This window comes from Bufo gargarizans, chromosome 10 (assembly GCF_014858855.1).
Source record: "Bufo gargarizans isolate SCDJY-AF-19 chromosome 10, ASM1485885v1, whole genome shotgun sequence".
In the NCBI taxonomy this organism is placed as follows: Eukaryota; Metazoa; Chordata; class Amphibia; order Anura; family Bufonidae; genus Bufo; species Bufo gargarizans.
In genome coordinates, this window is record NC_058089.1 from 45,455,977 (window position 1) to 45,472,048 (window position 16,072).

The window sequence follows — 16,072 nt, forward strand, 5'->3', positions numbered from 1 at the left end:
GAGCAGTGGCCCTCTGGCTGTAGTGCAGTGGAGAGGGAGCAGTGGTCCTCAATCTGTGGAGTGAAGGGGAGAGGGTGCAGTGTTCCTCAGGCTGTAGAGTGCAGCGGAGAGTGAGCAGTGGTCCTCCGGCTGTAGTGCAGCAGAGAGGGAGCAGTGGTCCTCCGGCTGTAGAGTGAAGAGAGGGAGCCGTGGTCCTCCAGCTGTAGAGTGAAGAGAGGGAGCAGTGGTCCTCCGGCTGTAGTGCAGCAGAGAGGGAGCAGTGGTCCTCCGGCTGTAGAGTGCAGCGGAGAGGGAGCAGTGGTCCTCCGGCTGTAGTGCAGCAGAGAGGGAGCACTGGTCCTCCGGCTGTAGAGTGAGGCGGAGAGGGAGCAGTGGTCCTCCGGCTGTAGAGTGAAGAGAGGGAGCAGTGGTCCTCTGGCTATAGAGTGAAGAGGAGAGGGAGCAGTAGTCCTCCGGCTGTGGAGTGCAGTGGAGAGGGAGCAGTGGTCCTCCGGCTGTGGAGTGTAGTGGAGAGGGAGCAGTGGTCCTCCGGCTGTAGAGTGAAGAGGAGAGGTACTAGTGGTCCTCCGGCTGTAGAATGAAGAGGAGAGGGAGCAGTGGTCCTCTGGCTGTAGAGTGCAGCGGAGAGGGAGCAGCGGTCCTCCGGCTGTAGAGTGAAGAGGAGAGGGAGCAGTAGTCCTCCAGCTGTAGAGTGAAGAGGAGAGGGAGCAGTGCTCCTCCGGCTGTAGAGTGAAGAGGAGAGGGAGAAGTGGTCCTCCAGCTGTAGAGTGCAGTGGAGAGGTAGCAGTGGTCCTCCGGCTGTAGTGCAGCGGAAAGGGAGCAGTGGTCCTCTGACTGTAGAGTGAAGAGGAGAGGGAGCAGTGGTCCTCCGGCTGTAGTGCAGCGGAGAGGGAGCAGTGGTCCTCCGGCTGTAGTGCAGCGGAGAGGGAGCAGTGGTCCTCCGGCTGTAGTGTAGTGGAGAGGGAGCAGTGGTCCTCCGGCTGTAGTGCAGTGGAGAGGGAGCAGTGGTCCTCAGTCTGTGGAGTGCAGGGGAGAGGGTGCAGTGTTCCTCTGGCTGTAGAGTGCAGCGGAGAGTGAGCAGTGGTCCTCCGGCTGTAGTGCAGCAGAGGGAGCAGTGGTCCTCTGGCTGTAGAGTGAAGAGAGGGAGCAGTGGTCCTCCAGCTGTAGAGTGAAGAGAGGGAGCAGTGGTCCTCCGGCTGTAGTGCAGCAGAGAGGGAGCAGTGGTCCTCCGGCTGTAGAGTGCAGCGGAGAGGGAACATTGGTCCTCCGGCTGTAGTGCAGCAGAGAGGGAGCAGTGGTCCTCCGGCTGTAGAGTGAAGAGAGGGAGCAGTGGTCCTCTGGCTATAGAGTGAAGAGGAGAGGGAGCAGTAGTCCTCCGGCTGTGGAGTGCAGTGGAGAGGGAGCAGTGGTCCTCCGGCTGTGGAGTGTAGTGGAGAGGGAGCAGTGGGCCTCTGGCTGTAGAGTGAAGAGGAGAGGGAGCAGTGGTCCTCTGGCTGTGGAGTGCAGTGGAGAGGGAGCAGTGGTCCTCTGGCTGTAGAGTGCAGATGAGAGTGAGCAGTGGTTTTCTGGCTGTATAGTGCAGCAGAGAGAGAGCAGTGGTCCTCCGGCTGTAGAGTGAAGAGGAGAGGTAGCAGTGGTCCTCCGGCTGTAGAGTGCAGCAGAGAGGGAGCAATGGTCCTCCGGCTGTAGAGTGCAGTGGTCCTACGGCTGTAGAGTGCAGCAGAGAGCAGTGGTCCTCCGGCTGTGGAGTGCAGCAGAGAAGGAGCAGTGGTCCTCCGGCTGTGGAGTGCAGCGGAGAGGGAGCAGTGGTCCTCCGGCTGTGGAGTGCAGTGGAGAGGAAGCAGTGGTCATTCGGCTGTGGAGTGCAGCGGAGAGTGAGCAGTGGTCCTCCGGCTGTAGAGTGCAGATGAGAGGGAGCAGTGGTTTTCTGGCTGTATAGTGCAGCAGAGAGGGAGCAGTGGTCCTCCGGTTGTAGAGTGAAGAGGAGAAGTAGCAGTGGTCCTCCGGCTGTAAAGTGCAGCGGAGAGGGAGCAATGGTCCTCCGGCTGTAGAGTGCAGCAGAGAGCAGTGGTCCTCCGGCTGTGGAGTGCAGCAGAGAGGGAGCAGTGGTCCTCCGGCTGTGGAGTGCAGCGGAGAGGGAGCAGTGGTCCTCCGGCTGTGGAGGGCAGTGGAGAGGAAGCAGTGGTCATTCGGCTGTCCAGTGCAGTGGAGAGGGAGCAGTGGTCCCCCGGCTGTGGAGTGCAGCGGAAAATAAGCAGTGGTCCTCTGATTGTGGAGTGCAGCAGAGAGAGAACAGTGGCCCTCCAGCTGTAGAGTAAAGAGGAGAGGGAGCAGTGGTCCTCAGTCTGTGGAGTGGTGCAGTGGAGAGGGAGCAGTGGCCCTCTGGCTGTGGAGTGAAGAGGAGAGGGAGCAGTGATCCTCTGGCTGTAGAGTGAAGAGAAGAGGGAGCAGTGATCCTCTGGCTGTAGAGTGAAGAGAAGAAGGAGCAGTGATCCTCTGGCTGTAGAGTGAAGAGAAGAGGGAGCAGTGATCCTCTGGCTGTAGAGTGAAGAGAAGAGGGAGCAGTGATCCTCTGGCTGTAGAGTGAAGAGAAGAGGGAGCAGCAACTTTTCCTCACTTTTGGCAACAGGAAAACATGACCCCATTTTGCTCTGATAGCAAGCGTCTAAGAGCATGGCTATCCAGTAGTCATCAGTTTGATGCTAATGATACACTTGTCAGTACGTTTGCAGGTAAGCACACAGCGTGCCTTGTGCAGTACCCCAGAATAGGGTATTTGCAAACCTATTTTATTATGTAATTTTAATTATCCCATAATTAATGTAAAATGAAAGTCATACATAATCTAGTACATTACAAGCTCTTTCTAACAAAGCTAGAACCCATCCTAAACCTCCAGAGATCTCCCCATTCATTGCTCCAATTTCTCTGCTAGATTTCAAGCTAGCAGTTTAGGGGATGTGTGTCCTTTCTAATGAAGCTGGTGGAAGGATGGAACTGAGCATGTGCTCCTATCTCAGCGAGCAGGGCAAACAGCAGGTCCTGCTACACAGATAGATTTTAGTAGCTAAAATAATTTTTAATTACATAAGTATTTCGATCCAGGTGCTGTTTTATTTTTTATGGGACAACCCCTTTAATTGATGTTACTTCCTATATTATACACCCAGCATAACCTTATCTGGATTAGCTGGGATTACCACTCTTGACTCTGCCCATGTAGGAAGCTAGGAGTTGGACTTTGGTTTGCCCCTAGTTCAGTCAGTGTGAGTTTAGTGTTCGCTGAGGAAGTGAGAGGAGCGACATGTGCTCATTACTTGGAGCTTTGCGTCAAGAAAGCCATCTCTATTTTTCAATATTCCCGACAAGAGAGAGAGAGAAAGGAAGAACTAGAAGGTCTAGAATCTGCATAGGAGATCGCTGGAGTCAGTCAGTAAGATATTTTTTGTTTTAAGGCTAGCAGTGAGAGGGACATTGCTAAAACTATCTTCTACACTTTGACATAGTCTTGGCCAGCCGTATCCTCATCCTGTACCCTCTGCCTGGGAATTACAGACAAGTTTTGCAAGAACCTTGTTGCCAGCTTCAGATTCTACAGATAGAGAGAGACTTTGGAAAGATAGAGGGAACGAGTACAACAACCCCCATGATCGGTGTTAATGCTGTTTCCATAAAGCATTAAAAGTTGTGCGAGACTTCGGTGAATTACTACGGTATTCCTATCTGCATATTAAAAAAAAACATTTTAAAATAGGAATCCGAAGAAGGCTTTGGTACTGGCTGATACCTCGGTACCAAAGCCCACTTTGGATTCCTATTTTCCTATAATTTCCTGTTTTTAAATACACATATTGGAATACCGTAGTAATTCACAAAAGTCTTGCGCAACTTCGTTTTTGAATTAATCGGCTTCAGATCTATGATCCGAAGCTCAATTCGCTCAAACCTAATCATAGCCATACATTGCTATAAGGGAAGATTTGCACTGTGAACTGTTTGGAACTGTGTATGATACCATTCAATATACTACAACTTATCAGCAGCAGCAGCAGCAGGCTCTTCCTCCTGCTCCTCCTTCAGTAGTAGCTACTCATCTGTATTCTCCTCCTCTAGTTCCTCCTCCATGGGATTTTGCCTGTGTGGGTCCCCAACAGCTACAGGGTGGCCAGCCAGATGTAGAAGCTGTCCTTCTTCCACCATCTCTTGTTGCATCAGCGAGAGCGTTTTCTCTAATATTAATATCAGGGGGATGACATTTTTGATGCAACAGTTTTCCATATTGACAAATCTGGTGGCCTCTTCGAAGGGCCTGAGTACGCTACATGCATCTGAGGAACTGCCAGTACCTGAGCTCAAAATAACACGTTCTCTGCTGTGGTGGTCTCGTGCATGATGTAATTATTCATTGCTTTATGCTGGCCTACAGATGCTCTAATGTATGTAATTTGGAATGTTGCGAATTAAGCGGTGCAATGATAAACCGTTCTGCAAGTCCAGAAGGGCATTCTTAGCCACCTAAGAATGTCTGAAATGCACAGACACTCTCCTGGACATGGACAGAACCCTCTTTAAAGGGTTTAAAAATTGGACTGTTGAAGACTGGAAAAATGTTGTCTGGTCTGATGAGTCTCGATTTCTGTTGAGACATTCAAATGGTAGAGTCCGAATTTGGCGTAAACAGAATGAGAACATGTATCCATCATGCCTTGTTACCACTGTGCAGGCTGGTGGTGGTGGTGTAATGGTGTGGGGGATGTTTTCTGGGCACACTTTAGGCCCCTTAGTGCCAATTGGCCATCGTTTAAATGCCACGGGCTACCTGAGCATTGTTTCTGACCATGTCCATCCCTTCATGACCACCATGTACCCATCCACTGATGGCTACTTCCAGCAGGATAATGCACCATGTTACAAAGCTCGAATCATTTCAAATTGGTTTCTTGAACATGACAATGAGTTCACTGTACTAAAATGGCCCCCAAAGTCACCAGATCTCAACCCAATAGAGCATCTTTGGGATGTGGTGGAACGGGAGCTTCGTGCCCTGGATGTGCATCCCTCAAATCTCCATCAACTGCAAGATGCTATCCTATCAATATGGGCCAACATTTCTAAAGAATGCTATCAGCACCTTGTTGAATCAATGCCACATAGAATTAAGGCAGTATTGAAGGCAAAAGGGGGTCCAACACCGTATTAGTATGATGTTCCTAATAATTCTTTAGGTGAGTGTATACTGAGGATAAGTTGTAAGTATCTTTTCCTGGATAACCCCTGTAACAACTGATTCACTGTGTTGCTTCTCTCGCTGAGGCTCATCAGTTCTAAGATGCCATGACAATGCTTCATTTTGCACATATGAAAGGAGGGATCTGGAGTGAAAGCAATGCTTTGCCCTGTTTCTGTTGGGGACAGGAGAAAGCCCGTTTAGACTGTGTGGAAACCAGACTGGCACAAACATGAAGGTGTCATTAGGACCATTGCTGTGATGCTGGGTCTCCGTAGCTGTGCAAAACACTGACCCAGAGAGCCCTGAAAGAAAAGTACTCTCTCTGGCCATAACAGCTACTTCACATATTCCGGGTGGTGGGTACCTTGTCTCACTACAGCAATTCCTAGAAGTGACATAGATTTTCCAACATGTGACAGTACACGGCACAGATGCCTTTTTTTTTGGAAATAATATAAGAGGAGACAATTTTTTTTTAAATGGACATCGGGCCAGGTATACTAATACTATTGAACAGAATAAAATTGCTGGTAAAGGTGTAGAAGTGCACAACATTTAAAGAATAAGACAATTTTATACTTGTTTTGAAATACAAAAATGAACAGTACTAATGCCATAGAGCAGAATAAAATTTTGGCGAGGATGTGGAACTGCAAGACAAGTGTGAAGAATTTTGGAGAACCCCAATTTTTATTTTATTTTTTATTCACAGATAAAGGCTAGAGGCATTACTGTACTAACTTTTTAGACAGATTTTAGGTGTCTCACATGCGAATGAGTAAATCTTGGCCAATATACATTTGGCCAGGCCAATAAAATAACGTCTGGAGACACTACCACCACTCAAGCCTGCCCTATGCCTGCAGCAACAGACTAAAATATCAGGTTACATACACTAGTCTGTGCTAAATATAATTTCTGTAATAACATTATTGACAGTTAAAAAAAAAAAAAGAAACAGTGGACACAGTCTGCGGGCTATCTACAGGTCCTTCTAAAAAAATTAGCATATTGTGATAAAGGAGAGTGTTAAGCAAATAGCTCCTTGGGTGTAGGTCCAAACGTTCTTAGAGTGACCACAGGGAGCCAATAAGGAGAGTTGTTGGCAATAAAGCAGAAGGAGTAGTAGGCGGCTGCCGTTAGGCTCCCTTCACACATCCGTAACGTGTTTTGTGGATCTGCACAACACGGACAGCAGCAATGTGCGTTCTGCATTTTGCGGACCGCACCTTGCCGGCACTAATAGAATAGGACATGTTCTATTTTTTTTGGGGAACGGAAATGCGGCCCCATAGAAATTTATGGGTCCGCAATTCCGTGAAATTGCGGACGTGTGAATGGATCCTTAGTGGCTGAATATGTAGAAAACAGTGCTACATACCGTAGATAGATATAATGAGAAAAGAATGGAGTTCACCAGGGAGGTGGTCTGTGGGATAAAGCTCCAGACACCCACAAACTCAACCTCCCCCGCCAGGATCACTTGTAGTATCTTAGGGAGAACTTCAGTCCCACAAATGGTACTTCCGGTAAAATCCTTTAATAGTATCACAGGTTCTTTCCAATGCGTTTCAGGGGTGTTACCTCATACCCCCTTCCTCAGGAGAAATCAAAATAAAAAATAATTATAAAATCATGGAGTCAATAAGGCATATCACTAGTGTTGATTATTTATGTGGTCCAGGGGTTGTTTTCCCGTCTATTGCCTTAATAGGGTGGAGGAAAAATGTCACTTCCGGTTTCTGGTATGTGTTCCACAGTGAAACACATATGCAGCCAGCCACTCGCAGGAGCAACACGTGAGGTGCACGGTGGACCGATGAGGGGCCAAATGATATAACACACAGTTCATCAGTTTACTCACGGTTAGCAGATAGCCTCCCTGGGCTGGAAGCACAGTGTTGAGGTGGACAGCACGAAATCCTCTGGGGCACGCTCTGTGGTAGGAAGCATCAGCCAAGATGGTGGTTGAGGTGCCCTTGATGTTAGGGGTGCTTAGGGTGCTTGTTGCGACTGAATCCCTTGATGGTTTTTGTCGTGACGCCAGTACTGGTAATGGTGGTACAACCATAGGTAGTAATAATGAGGTAGACAGTGGTAAGATGCAACTCACAACTTTTACTTTGGATGTCTTTTAGTTGCAGTAGTACAATTATGCAGTCTCTAGATGGTACAGAGTCACTTCTGCAAATCCACTGTTTTAGGCTTGTCAGGGTTCTTGGTTTTTGGAGCAGTGGGTTAGGTGTACCTGGTTCCCATAGATGCTTTGGATCCTATTCCTTGTCTTTTCCTACAAGCAAAATATTTTAGACAGGAAAACTCAACTGTCTCGCAGAAGTATACTGTGAGCGGAGAGTTATGCAAAGAGTCATTATTTGCAGTGTTGGCCCTTCTTTTTCAGGACCTCTGCAATTCGACTGGTAATGCTCTCAATCAACTTCTGGGCCAATTCCTGACTGATAGCAACCCATTCTTTCATAATCACTTCTTGGAGTTTGTCAGAATTAGTGGGTTTTTGTTTGTCCACCCGCCTCTTGAGGATTGACCACAAGTTCTCAATGGGATTAAGATCTGGGGAGTTTCCAGGCCATGGACCCAAAATGTCAACGTTTTGGTCCCCGAGCCACTTAGTTATCACTTTTGCCAGTTGGCACGGTGCTCCATCGTGCTGGAAAATGCATTGTTCTTCACCAAACTGTTGTTGGATTGTTGGAAAAAGTTGCTGTTGGAGGGTGTTTTGGTACCATTCTTTATTCATGGCTGTGTTTTTGGGCAAAATTGTGAGTGAGCCCACTCCCTTGGATGAGAAACAACCCGACACAGGAATGGTCTCAGGATGCTTTACTGTTGGCATGACACAGGACTGATGGTAGCGCTCACCTTTTCTTCTCCTGACAAACCTTTTTCTTGATGCCCCAAACAATCGGAAAGAGGCTTCATCAGAGAATATGACTTTGCCCCAGTCCTCAGCAGTCCATTCACCATATTTTCTGCAGAAGATCAATCTGTCCCTGATGTTTTTTTTCTGATGTTTTTTTTTAAGAGAAGTGGCTTCTTTTCTGCCCTTCTTGACACCAGGCCATTTTCCAAAAGTCTTCGCCTCACTGTGCGTGCAGATGCGCTCACACCTGCCTGCTGCCATTCCTGAGCAAGCTCTGCACTGGTGGCACTCCGATCCCGCAGCTGAATCCTCTTTAGGAGATGATCCTGGCGCTTGCTGGACTTTCTTGGACGCCCTAAAGCCTTCTTAACAAGGATTGAACCTCTTTCCTTGAAGTTCTTGATGATCCTATAAATTGTTGATAGAGGTGCAATCTTAGTAGCCACAATATCCTTGCCTGTGAAGCCATTTTTATGCAACGCAATGATGGCTGCATGCGTTTCTTTGCAGGTCACCATGGTTAACAATGGAAGAACAATGATTTCAAGCATCACCCTCCTTTTAACAGGTCAAGTCTGCCATTTTAACCCAATCAGCCTGACATAATGATCTCCAGCCTTGTGCTCGTCAACATTCTCACCTGAGTTAACAAGACAATTACTGAAATGATCTCAGCAGGTCCTTTAAGGACAGCAATGAAATGCAGTGGAAATTTTTTGGGGGGATTAAGTTAATTTTCATGGCAAAGAAGGACTATGCAATTCATCTGATCACTCTTTATAACATTCTGGAGTATATGCAAATTGCTATTATAAAAACTTAAGCAGCAACTTTTCCAATATTTATGTAATTCTCAAAACTGTACTAGCGGAGGAGCTGTGTATATACTGTGAGCAGAGAAGATGCTGTGTATATACTGTGAGCGGAGAAGATGCTGTGTATATACTGTGAGCGGAGAAGATGCTGTGTATATACTGTGAGCGGAGAAGATGCTGTGTATATACTGTGAGCGGAAAAGAAGCTGTATATATACTGTGAGCGGAGAAGATGCTGTGTATATACTGTGAGCGGAGAAGATGCTGTGTATATACTGTGAGCGGAGAAGAAGCTGTGTATATACTGTGAGCGGAGGACATGCTGTGTATATACTGTGAGCGGAGGAGATGCTGTGTATATACTGTGAGCGGAGGAGCTGTGTATATACTGTGAGCGGAGGAGCTGTGTATATACTGTGAGCGGAGGAGATGTGTATATACTGTGAGCGGAGGAGCTGTGTATATACTGTGAGCGGAGGAGCTGTGTATATACTGTGAGCGGAGGAGATGCTGTGTATATATTGTGAGCGGAGGAGATGCTGTGTATATACTGTGAGCGGAGGAGATGCTGTGTATATACTGTGAGCGGAGATGTGTATATACTGTGAGCGGAGGAGATGCTGTGTATATACTGTGAGCGGAGGAGCTGTGTATATACTGTGAGAGGAGGAGCTGTGTATATACTGTGAGAGGAGGAGATGTGTATATACTGTGAGCGGAGGAGATGTGTATATACTGTGAGCGGAGGAGATGTGTATATACTGTGAGAGGAGGAGCTGTGTGTATACTGTGAGAGGAGGAGATGTGTATATACTGTGAGCGGAGATGTGTATATACTGTGAGCGGAGGAGCTGTGTATATACTGTGAGCGGAGGAGATGTGTATATACTGTGAGCGGAGGAGCTGTATATATATTGTGAGCGGAGGAGCTGTGTATATACTGTGAGCGGAGATGTGTATATACTGTAAGCGGAGGAGCTGTGTATATACTGTGAGAGGAGGAGCTGTGTATATACTGTGAGAGGAGGAGCTGTGTATATACTGTGAGCGGAGGAGATGTGTATATACTGTGAGCGGAGGAGATGTGTATATACTGTGAGAGGAGGAGCTGTGTGTATACTGTGAGAGGAGGAGATGTGTATATACTGTGAGAGGAGGAGCTGTGTATATACTGTGAGCGGAGGAGCTGTGTATATACTGTGAGCGGAGATGTGTATATACTGTGAGCGGAGGAGATGTGTATATACTGTGAGCGGAGGAGCTGTGTATATACTGTGAGCGGAGGAGCTGTGTATATACTGTGAGAGGAGGAGCTGTGTATATACTGTGAGAGGAGGAGCTGTGTATATACTGTGAGCGGAGGAGATGTGTATATACTGTGAGCGGAGGAGATGTGTATATACTGTGAGAGGAGGAGCTGTGTGTATACTGTGAGAGGAGGAGATGTGTATATACTGTGAGAGGAGGAGATGTGTATATACTGTGAGCGGAGGAGATGTGTATATACTGTGAGCGGAGGAGCTGTGTATATACTGTGAGTGGAGGAGCTGTGTATATACTGTGAGCGGAGATGTGTATATACTGTGAGCGGAGGAGCTGTGTATATACTGTGAGAGGAGGAGCTGTGTATATACTGTGAGAGGAGGAGCTGTGTATATACTGTGAGAGGAGGAGCTGTGTATATACTGTGAGAGGAGGAGCTGTGTATATACTGTGAGCGGAGGAGATGTGTATATACTGTGAGCGGAGGAGCTGTGTATATACTGTGAGCGGAGATGTGTATATACTGTGAGCGGAGGAGCTGTGTATATACTGTGAGAGGAGGAGCTGTGTATATACTGTGAGAGGAGGAGCTGTGTATATACTGTGAGAGGAGGAGCTGTGTATATACTGTGAGCGGAGGAGATGTGTATATACTGTGAGAGGAGGAGCTGTGTATATACTGTGAGAGGAGGAGCTGCTGTGTATATACTGTGAGCGGAGGAGCTGTGTATATACTGTGAGCGGAGATGTGTATATACTGTGAGAGGAGGAGCTGTGTATATACTGTGAGAGGAGGAGCTGTGTATATACTGTGAGCGGAGGAGATGTGTATATACTGTGAGCGGAGGAGCTGTGTATATACTGTGAGCGGAGATGTGTATATACTGTGAGCGGAGGAGCTGTGTATATACTGTGAGAGGAGGAGCTGCTGTGTATATACTGTGAGCGGAGGAGCTGTGTATATACTGTGAGCGGAGATGTGTATATACTGTGAGAGGAGGAGCTGTGTATATACTGTGAGAGGAGGAGCTGTGTATATACTGTGAGCGGAGGAGATGTGTATATACTGTGAGCGGAGGAGCTGTGTATATACTGTGAGCGGAGATGTGTATATACTGTGAGCGGAGGAGCTGTGTATATACTGTGAGAGGAGGAGATGTGTATATACTGTGAGCGGAGGAGATGTGTATATACTGTGAGCGGAGAAGAAGCTGTGTATATACTGTGAGTGGAGAAGATGCTGTGTATATACTGTGAGCGGAGGAGATGTGTATATACTGTGAGCGGAGGAGATGTGTATATACTGTGAGCGGAGGAGCTGTGTATATACTGTGAGCGGAGATGTGTATATACTGTGAGCGGAGGAGATGTGTATATACTGTGAGCGGAGGAGCTGTGTATATACTGTGAGCGGAGGAGATGTGTATATACTGTGAGCGGAGATGTGTATATACTGTGAGCGGAGAAGAAGCTGTGTATATACTGTGAGTGGAGAAGATGCTGTGTATATACTGTGAGCGGAGGAGCTGTGTGTATACTGTGAGCGGAGAAGAAGCTGTGTATATACTGTGAGCGGAGGAGATGTGTATATACTGTGAGAGGAGGAGATGTGTATATACTGTGAGAGGAGGAGCTGTGTGTATATACTGTGAGCGGAGGAGATGTGTATATACTGTGAGCGGAGGAGATGTGTATTTACTGTGAGAGGAGGAGCTGTGTATATACTGTGAGCGGAGGAGATGTGTATATACTGTGAGTGGAGAAGATGCTGTGTATATACTGTGAGCGGAGGAGATGTGTATATACTGTGAGCGGAGGAGATGTGTATATACTGTGAGAGGAGGAGCTGTGTATATACTGTGAGCGGAGGAGATGTGTATATACTGTGAGTGGAGAAGATGCTGTGTGTATACTGTGAGCGGAGAAGAAGCTGTGTATATACTGTGAGTGGAGAAGATGCTGTGTATATACTGTGAGCGGAGATGTGTATATACTGTGAGCGGAGGAGCTGTGTGTATACTGTGAGCGGAGAAGAAGCTGTGTATATACTGTGAGTGGAGAAGATGCTGTGTATACTGTGAGCGGAGATGCTGTGTATATACTGTGAGTGGAGAAGATGCTGTGTATATACTGTGAGCGGAGGAGATGTGTATATACTGTGAGCGGAGGAGCTGTGTATATACTGTGAGCGGAGGAGATGTGTATATACTGTGAGCGGAGGAGCTGTGTGTATACTGTGAGCGGAGAAGAAGCTGTGTATATACTGTGAGCGGAGGAGATGTGTATATACTGTGAGTGGAGAAGATGCTGTGTATATACTGTGAGCGGAGGAGATGTGTATATACTGTGAGCGGAGGAGATGTGTATATACTGTGAGCGGAGGAGATGTGTATATACTGTGAGCGGAGGAGCTGTGTATATACTGTGAGCGGAGATGTGTATATACTGTGAGCGGAGGAGCTGTGTGTATACTGTGAGCGGAGAAGAAGCTGTGTATATACTGTGAGTGGAGAAGATGCTGTGTATACTGTGAGCGGAGATGCTGTGTATATACTGTGAGTGGAGAAGATGCTGTGTATATACTGTGAGCGGAGGAGATGTGTATATACTGTGAGCGGAGGAGCTGTGTATATACTGTGAGCGGAGGAGATGTGTATATACTGTGAGCGGAGGAGCTGTGTATATACTGTGAGCGGAGAAGAAGCTGTGTATATACTGTGAGCGGAGGAGATGTGTATATACTGTGAGTGGAGAAGATGCTGTGTATATACTGTGAGCGGAGGAGATGTGTATATACTGTGAGCGGAGGAGATGTGTATATACTGTGAGCGGAGGAGATGTGTATATACTGTGAGCGGAGGAGATGTGTATATACTGTGAGCGGAGATGTGTATATACTGTGAGTGGAGAAGATGCTGTGTATATACTGTGAGAGGAGGAGATGTGTATATACTGTGAGCGGAGGAGCTGTGTATATACTGTGAGCGGAGGAGATGTGTATATACTGTGAGCGGAGATGTGTATATACTGTGAGCGGAGAAGAAGCTGTGTATATACTGTGAGTGGAGAAGATGCTGTGTATATACTGTGAGCGGAGGAGCTGTGTGTATACTGTGAGCGGAGAAGAAGCTGTGTATATACTGTGAGCGGAGGAGATGTGTATATACTGTGAGAGGAGGAGATGTGTATATACTGTGAGAGGAGGAGCTGTGTGTATATACTGTGAGCGGAGGAGATGTGTATATACTGTGAGCGGAGGAGATGTGTATTTACTGTGAGAGGAGGAGCTGTGTATATACTGTGAGCGGAGGAGATGTGTATATACTGTGAGTGGAGAAGATGCTGTGTATATACTGTGAGCGGAGGAGATGTGTATATACTGTGAGCGGAGGAGATGTGTATATACTGTGAGAGGAGGAGCTGTGTATATACTGTGAGCGGAGGAGATGTGTATATACTGTGAGTGGAGAAGATGCTGTGTGTATACTGTGAGCGGAGAAGAAGCTGTGTATATACTGTGAGTGGAGAAGATGCTGTGTATATACTGTGAGCGGAGATGTGTATATACTGTGAGCGGAGGAGCTGTGTGTATACTGTGAGCGGAGAAGAAGCTGTGTATATACTGTGAGTGGAGAAGATGCTGTGTATACTGTGAGCGGAGATGCTGTGTATATACTGTGAGTGGAGAAGATGCTGTGTATATACTGTGAGCGGAGGAGATGTGTATATACTGTGAGCGGAGGAGCTGTGTATATACTGTGAGCGGAGGAGATGTGTATATACTGTGAGCGGAGGAGCTGTGTGTATACTGTGAGCGGAGAAGAAGCTGTGTATATACTGTGAGCGGAGGAGATGTGTATATACTGTGAGTGGAGAAGATGCTGTGTATATACTGTGAGCGGAGGAGATGTGTATATACTGTGAGCGGAGGAGATGTGTATATACTGTGAGCGGAGGAGATGTGTATATACTGTGAGCGGAGGAGCTGTGTATATACTGTGAGCGGAGATGTGTATATACTGTGAGCGGAGGAGCTGTGTGTATACTGTGAGCGGAGAAGAAGCTGTGTATATACTGTGAGTGGAGAAGATGCTGTGTATACTGTGAGCGGAGATGCTGTGTATATACTGTGAGTGGAGAAGATGCTGTGTATATACTGTGAGCGGAGGAGATGTGTATATACTGTGAGCGGAGGAGCTGTGTATATACTGTGAGCGGAGGAGATGTGTATACTGTGAGCGGAGGAGCTGTGTATATACTGTGAGCGGAGAAGAAGCTGTGTATATACTGTGAGCGGAGGAGATGTGTATATACTGTGAGTGGAGAAGATGCTGTGTATATACTGTGAGCGGAGGAGATGTGTATATACTGTGAGCGGAGGAGATGTGTATATACTGTGAGCGGAGGAGATGTGTATATACTGTGAGCGGAGGAGATGTGTATATACTGTGAGCGGAGATGTGTATATACTGTGAGTGGAGAAGATGCTGTGTATATACTGTGAGAGGAGGAGATGTGTATATACTGTGAGTGGAGAAGATGCTGTGTATATACTGTGAGAGGAGGAGATGTGTATATACTGTGAGTGGAGAAGATGCTGTGTATATACTGTGAGAGGAGGAGCTGTGTATATACTGTGAGCGGAGGAGATGTGTATATACTGTGAGAGGAGGAGCTGTGTATATACTGTGAGAGGAGGAGCTGTGTATATACTGTGAGCGGAGATGTGTATATACTGTGAGTGGAGAAGATGCTGTGTATATACTGTGAGCGGAGGAGATGTGTATATACTGTGAGTGGAGAAGATGTGTATGTTCTTTGTGTATTATAAGGGGGGGCTGTAACGTGGCTGTAGTGGTCTAATTTATGCTGCATTGTGGCATTTGGTAGTGGTGGGTTAGTATTATGTGCTGTGGGGAGGTCTTGGCACTTGCAGATTATATGTACACATACAGTATATTATTATGGTTCTCCGGAGGTCTTCGCGCGCCCCTGCCTGCACTGAACTCCTTCAGGCGAGCCTCCCCTGTGGCTGTGCAGAGCCGAGTCCTGGGCGCAGGCCATCCGTGTCTTGGCACCGCCCCTCCACCAAACTATTCAAACACTTGATTTCCGATGAGGCCACATGATTGTAAAGCTGTGTCCTGATTGGCTATTTCGTTAGCTAATCGTTGACTTCGGCCAGGTTCGGCTATTTCCGTCAAATGATCGTGTCATTTCGGCTATACTCGTTTTACCCGCCGGAAGTAGTTTTTCCAAGCAGCGTTCCTTATTTACTGTCCGGAAGTCCTGCCCCCTGTTCTTCTTCTTACCGGAAGTATCCCCCCTTTCTTCTCTCCCCCCTACGGGCACCGGAAACACTCGGCGCCCCGAGTTATTGTGCGCGGGAGTGCGAAAGATGGCGGCGAATATGTACCGAGTTGGCGGTGAGTAGCGGTTTATTTGGCGTTTGGGGACAGGAGAGGCGTGTGAGTAGCGTGCGGGAGGGCGGGCGCAGACCACACGGTGGCGTCCATAGCTTCCTGCCTGTGAGGGGAGAGCCCCGCCTGCACGTACGGTACCGGAGCGGCTGGGATCCGTCATGCTGGTGTCCTCGGCCTCACTCTGTAACCACTTCCATGTACTGTGTTCCTTTATAAACGGATCCATTGTTACAATGAAACGGATTGTAATAAAACGTAACCTGCAGCCCGGGCTGTTGAGAGGGAGCAGAAGCCATAAGGGCTCATGCACACAACTGCGGTTTTTCTACACATCCCAGCTGCGTTTCTTTGCGGGTCGGATGTGGACCTATTCGCTTCAGTGGGGCCGCAAAAGATGCAGACACAACACTGTCCTGTTCGCATCCGTTTGTCTGTTCCGGCCCTGCAAAAACCTAGAACC

General features: G+C 47.5%; 1 protein-coding gene across 1 annotated transcript in view; it reads left to right on the forward strand.

Moving 5' to 3' along the window:
* The first annotated feature begins 15,459 nt into the window (after positions 1–15,459).
* Positions 15,460–16,072, forward strand: part of MTA2 (metastasis associated 1 family member 2) — a 30,572-nt gene continuing 29,959 nt past the window's right edge. Inside the window, exon 1 of the mRNA XM_044270044.1 lies at positions 15,460–15,615. Within this exon, the coding sequence (XP_044125979.1) occupies positions 15,588–15,615 (28 nt within the window). The 5' untranslated portion in view covers positions 15,460–15,587. The remainder of the gene's footprint in view (positions 15,616–16,072) is intronic.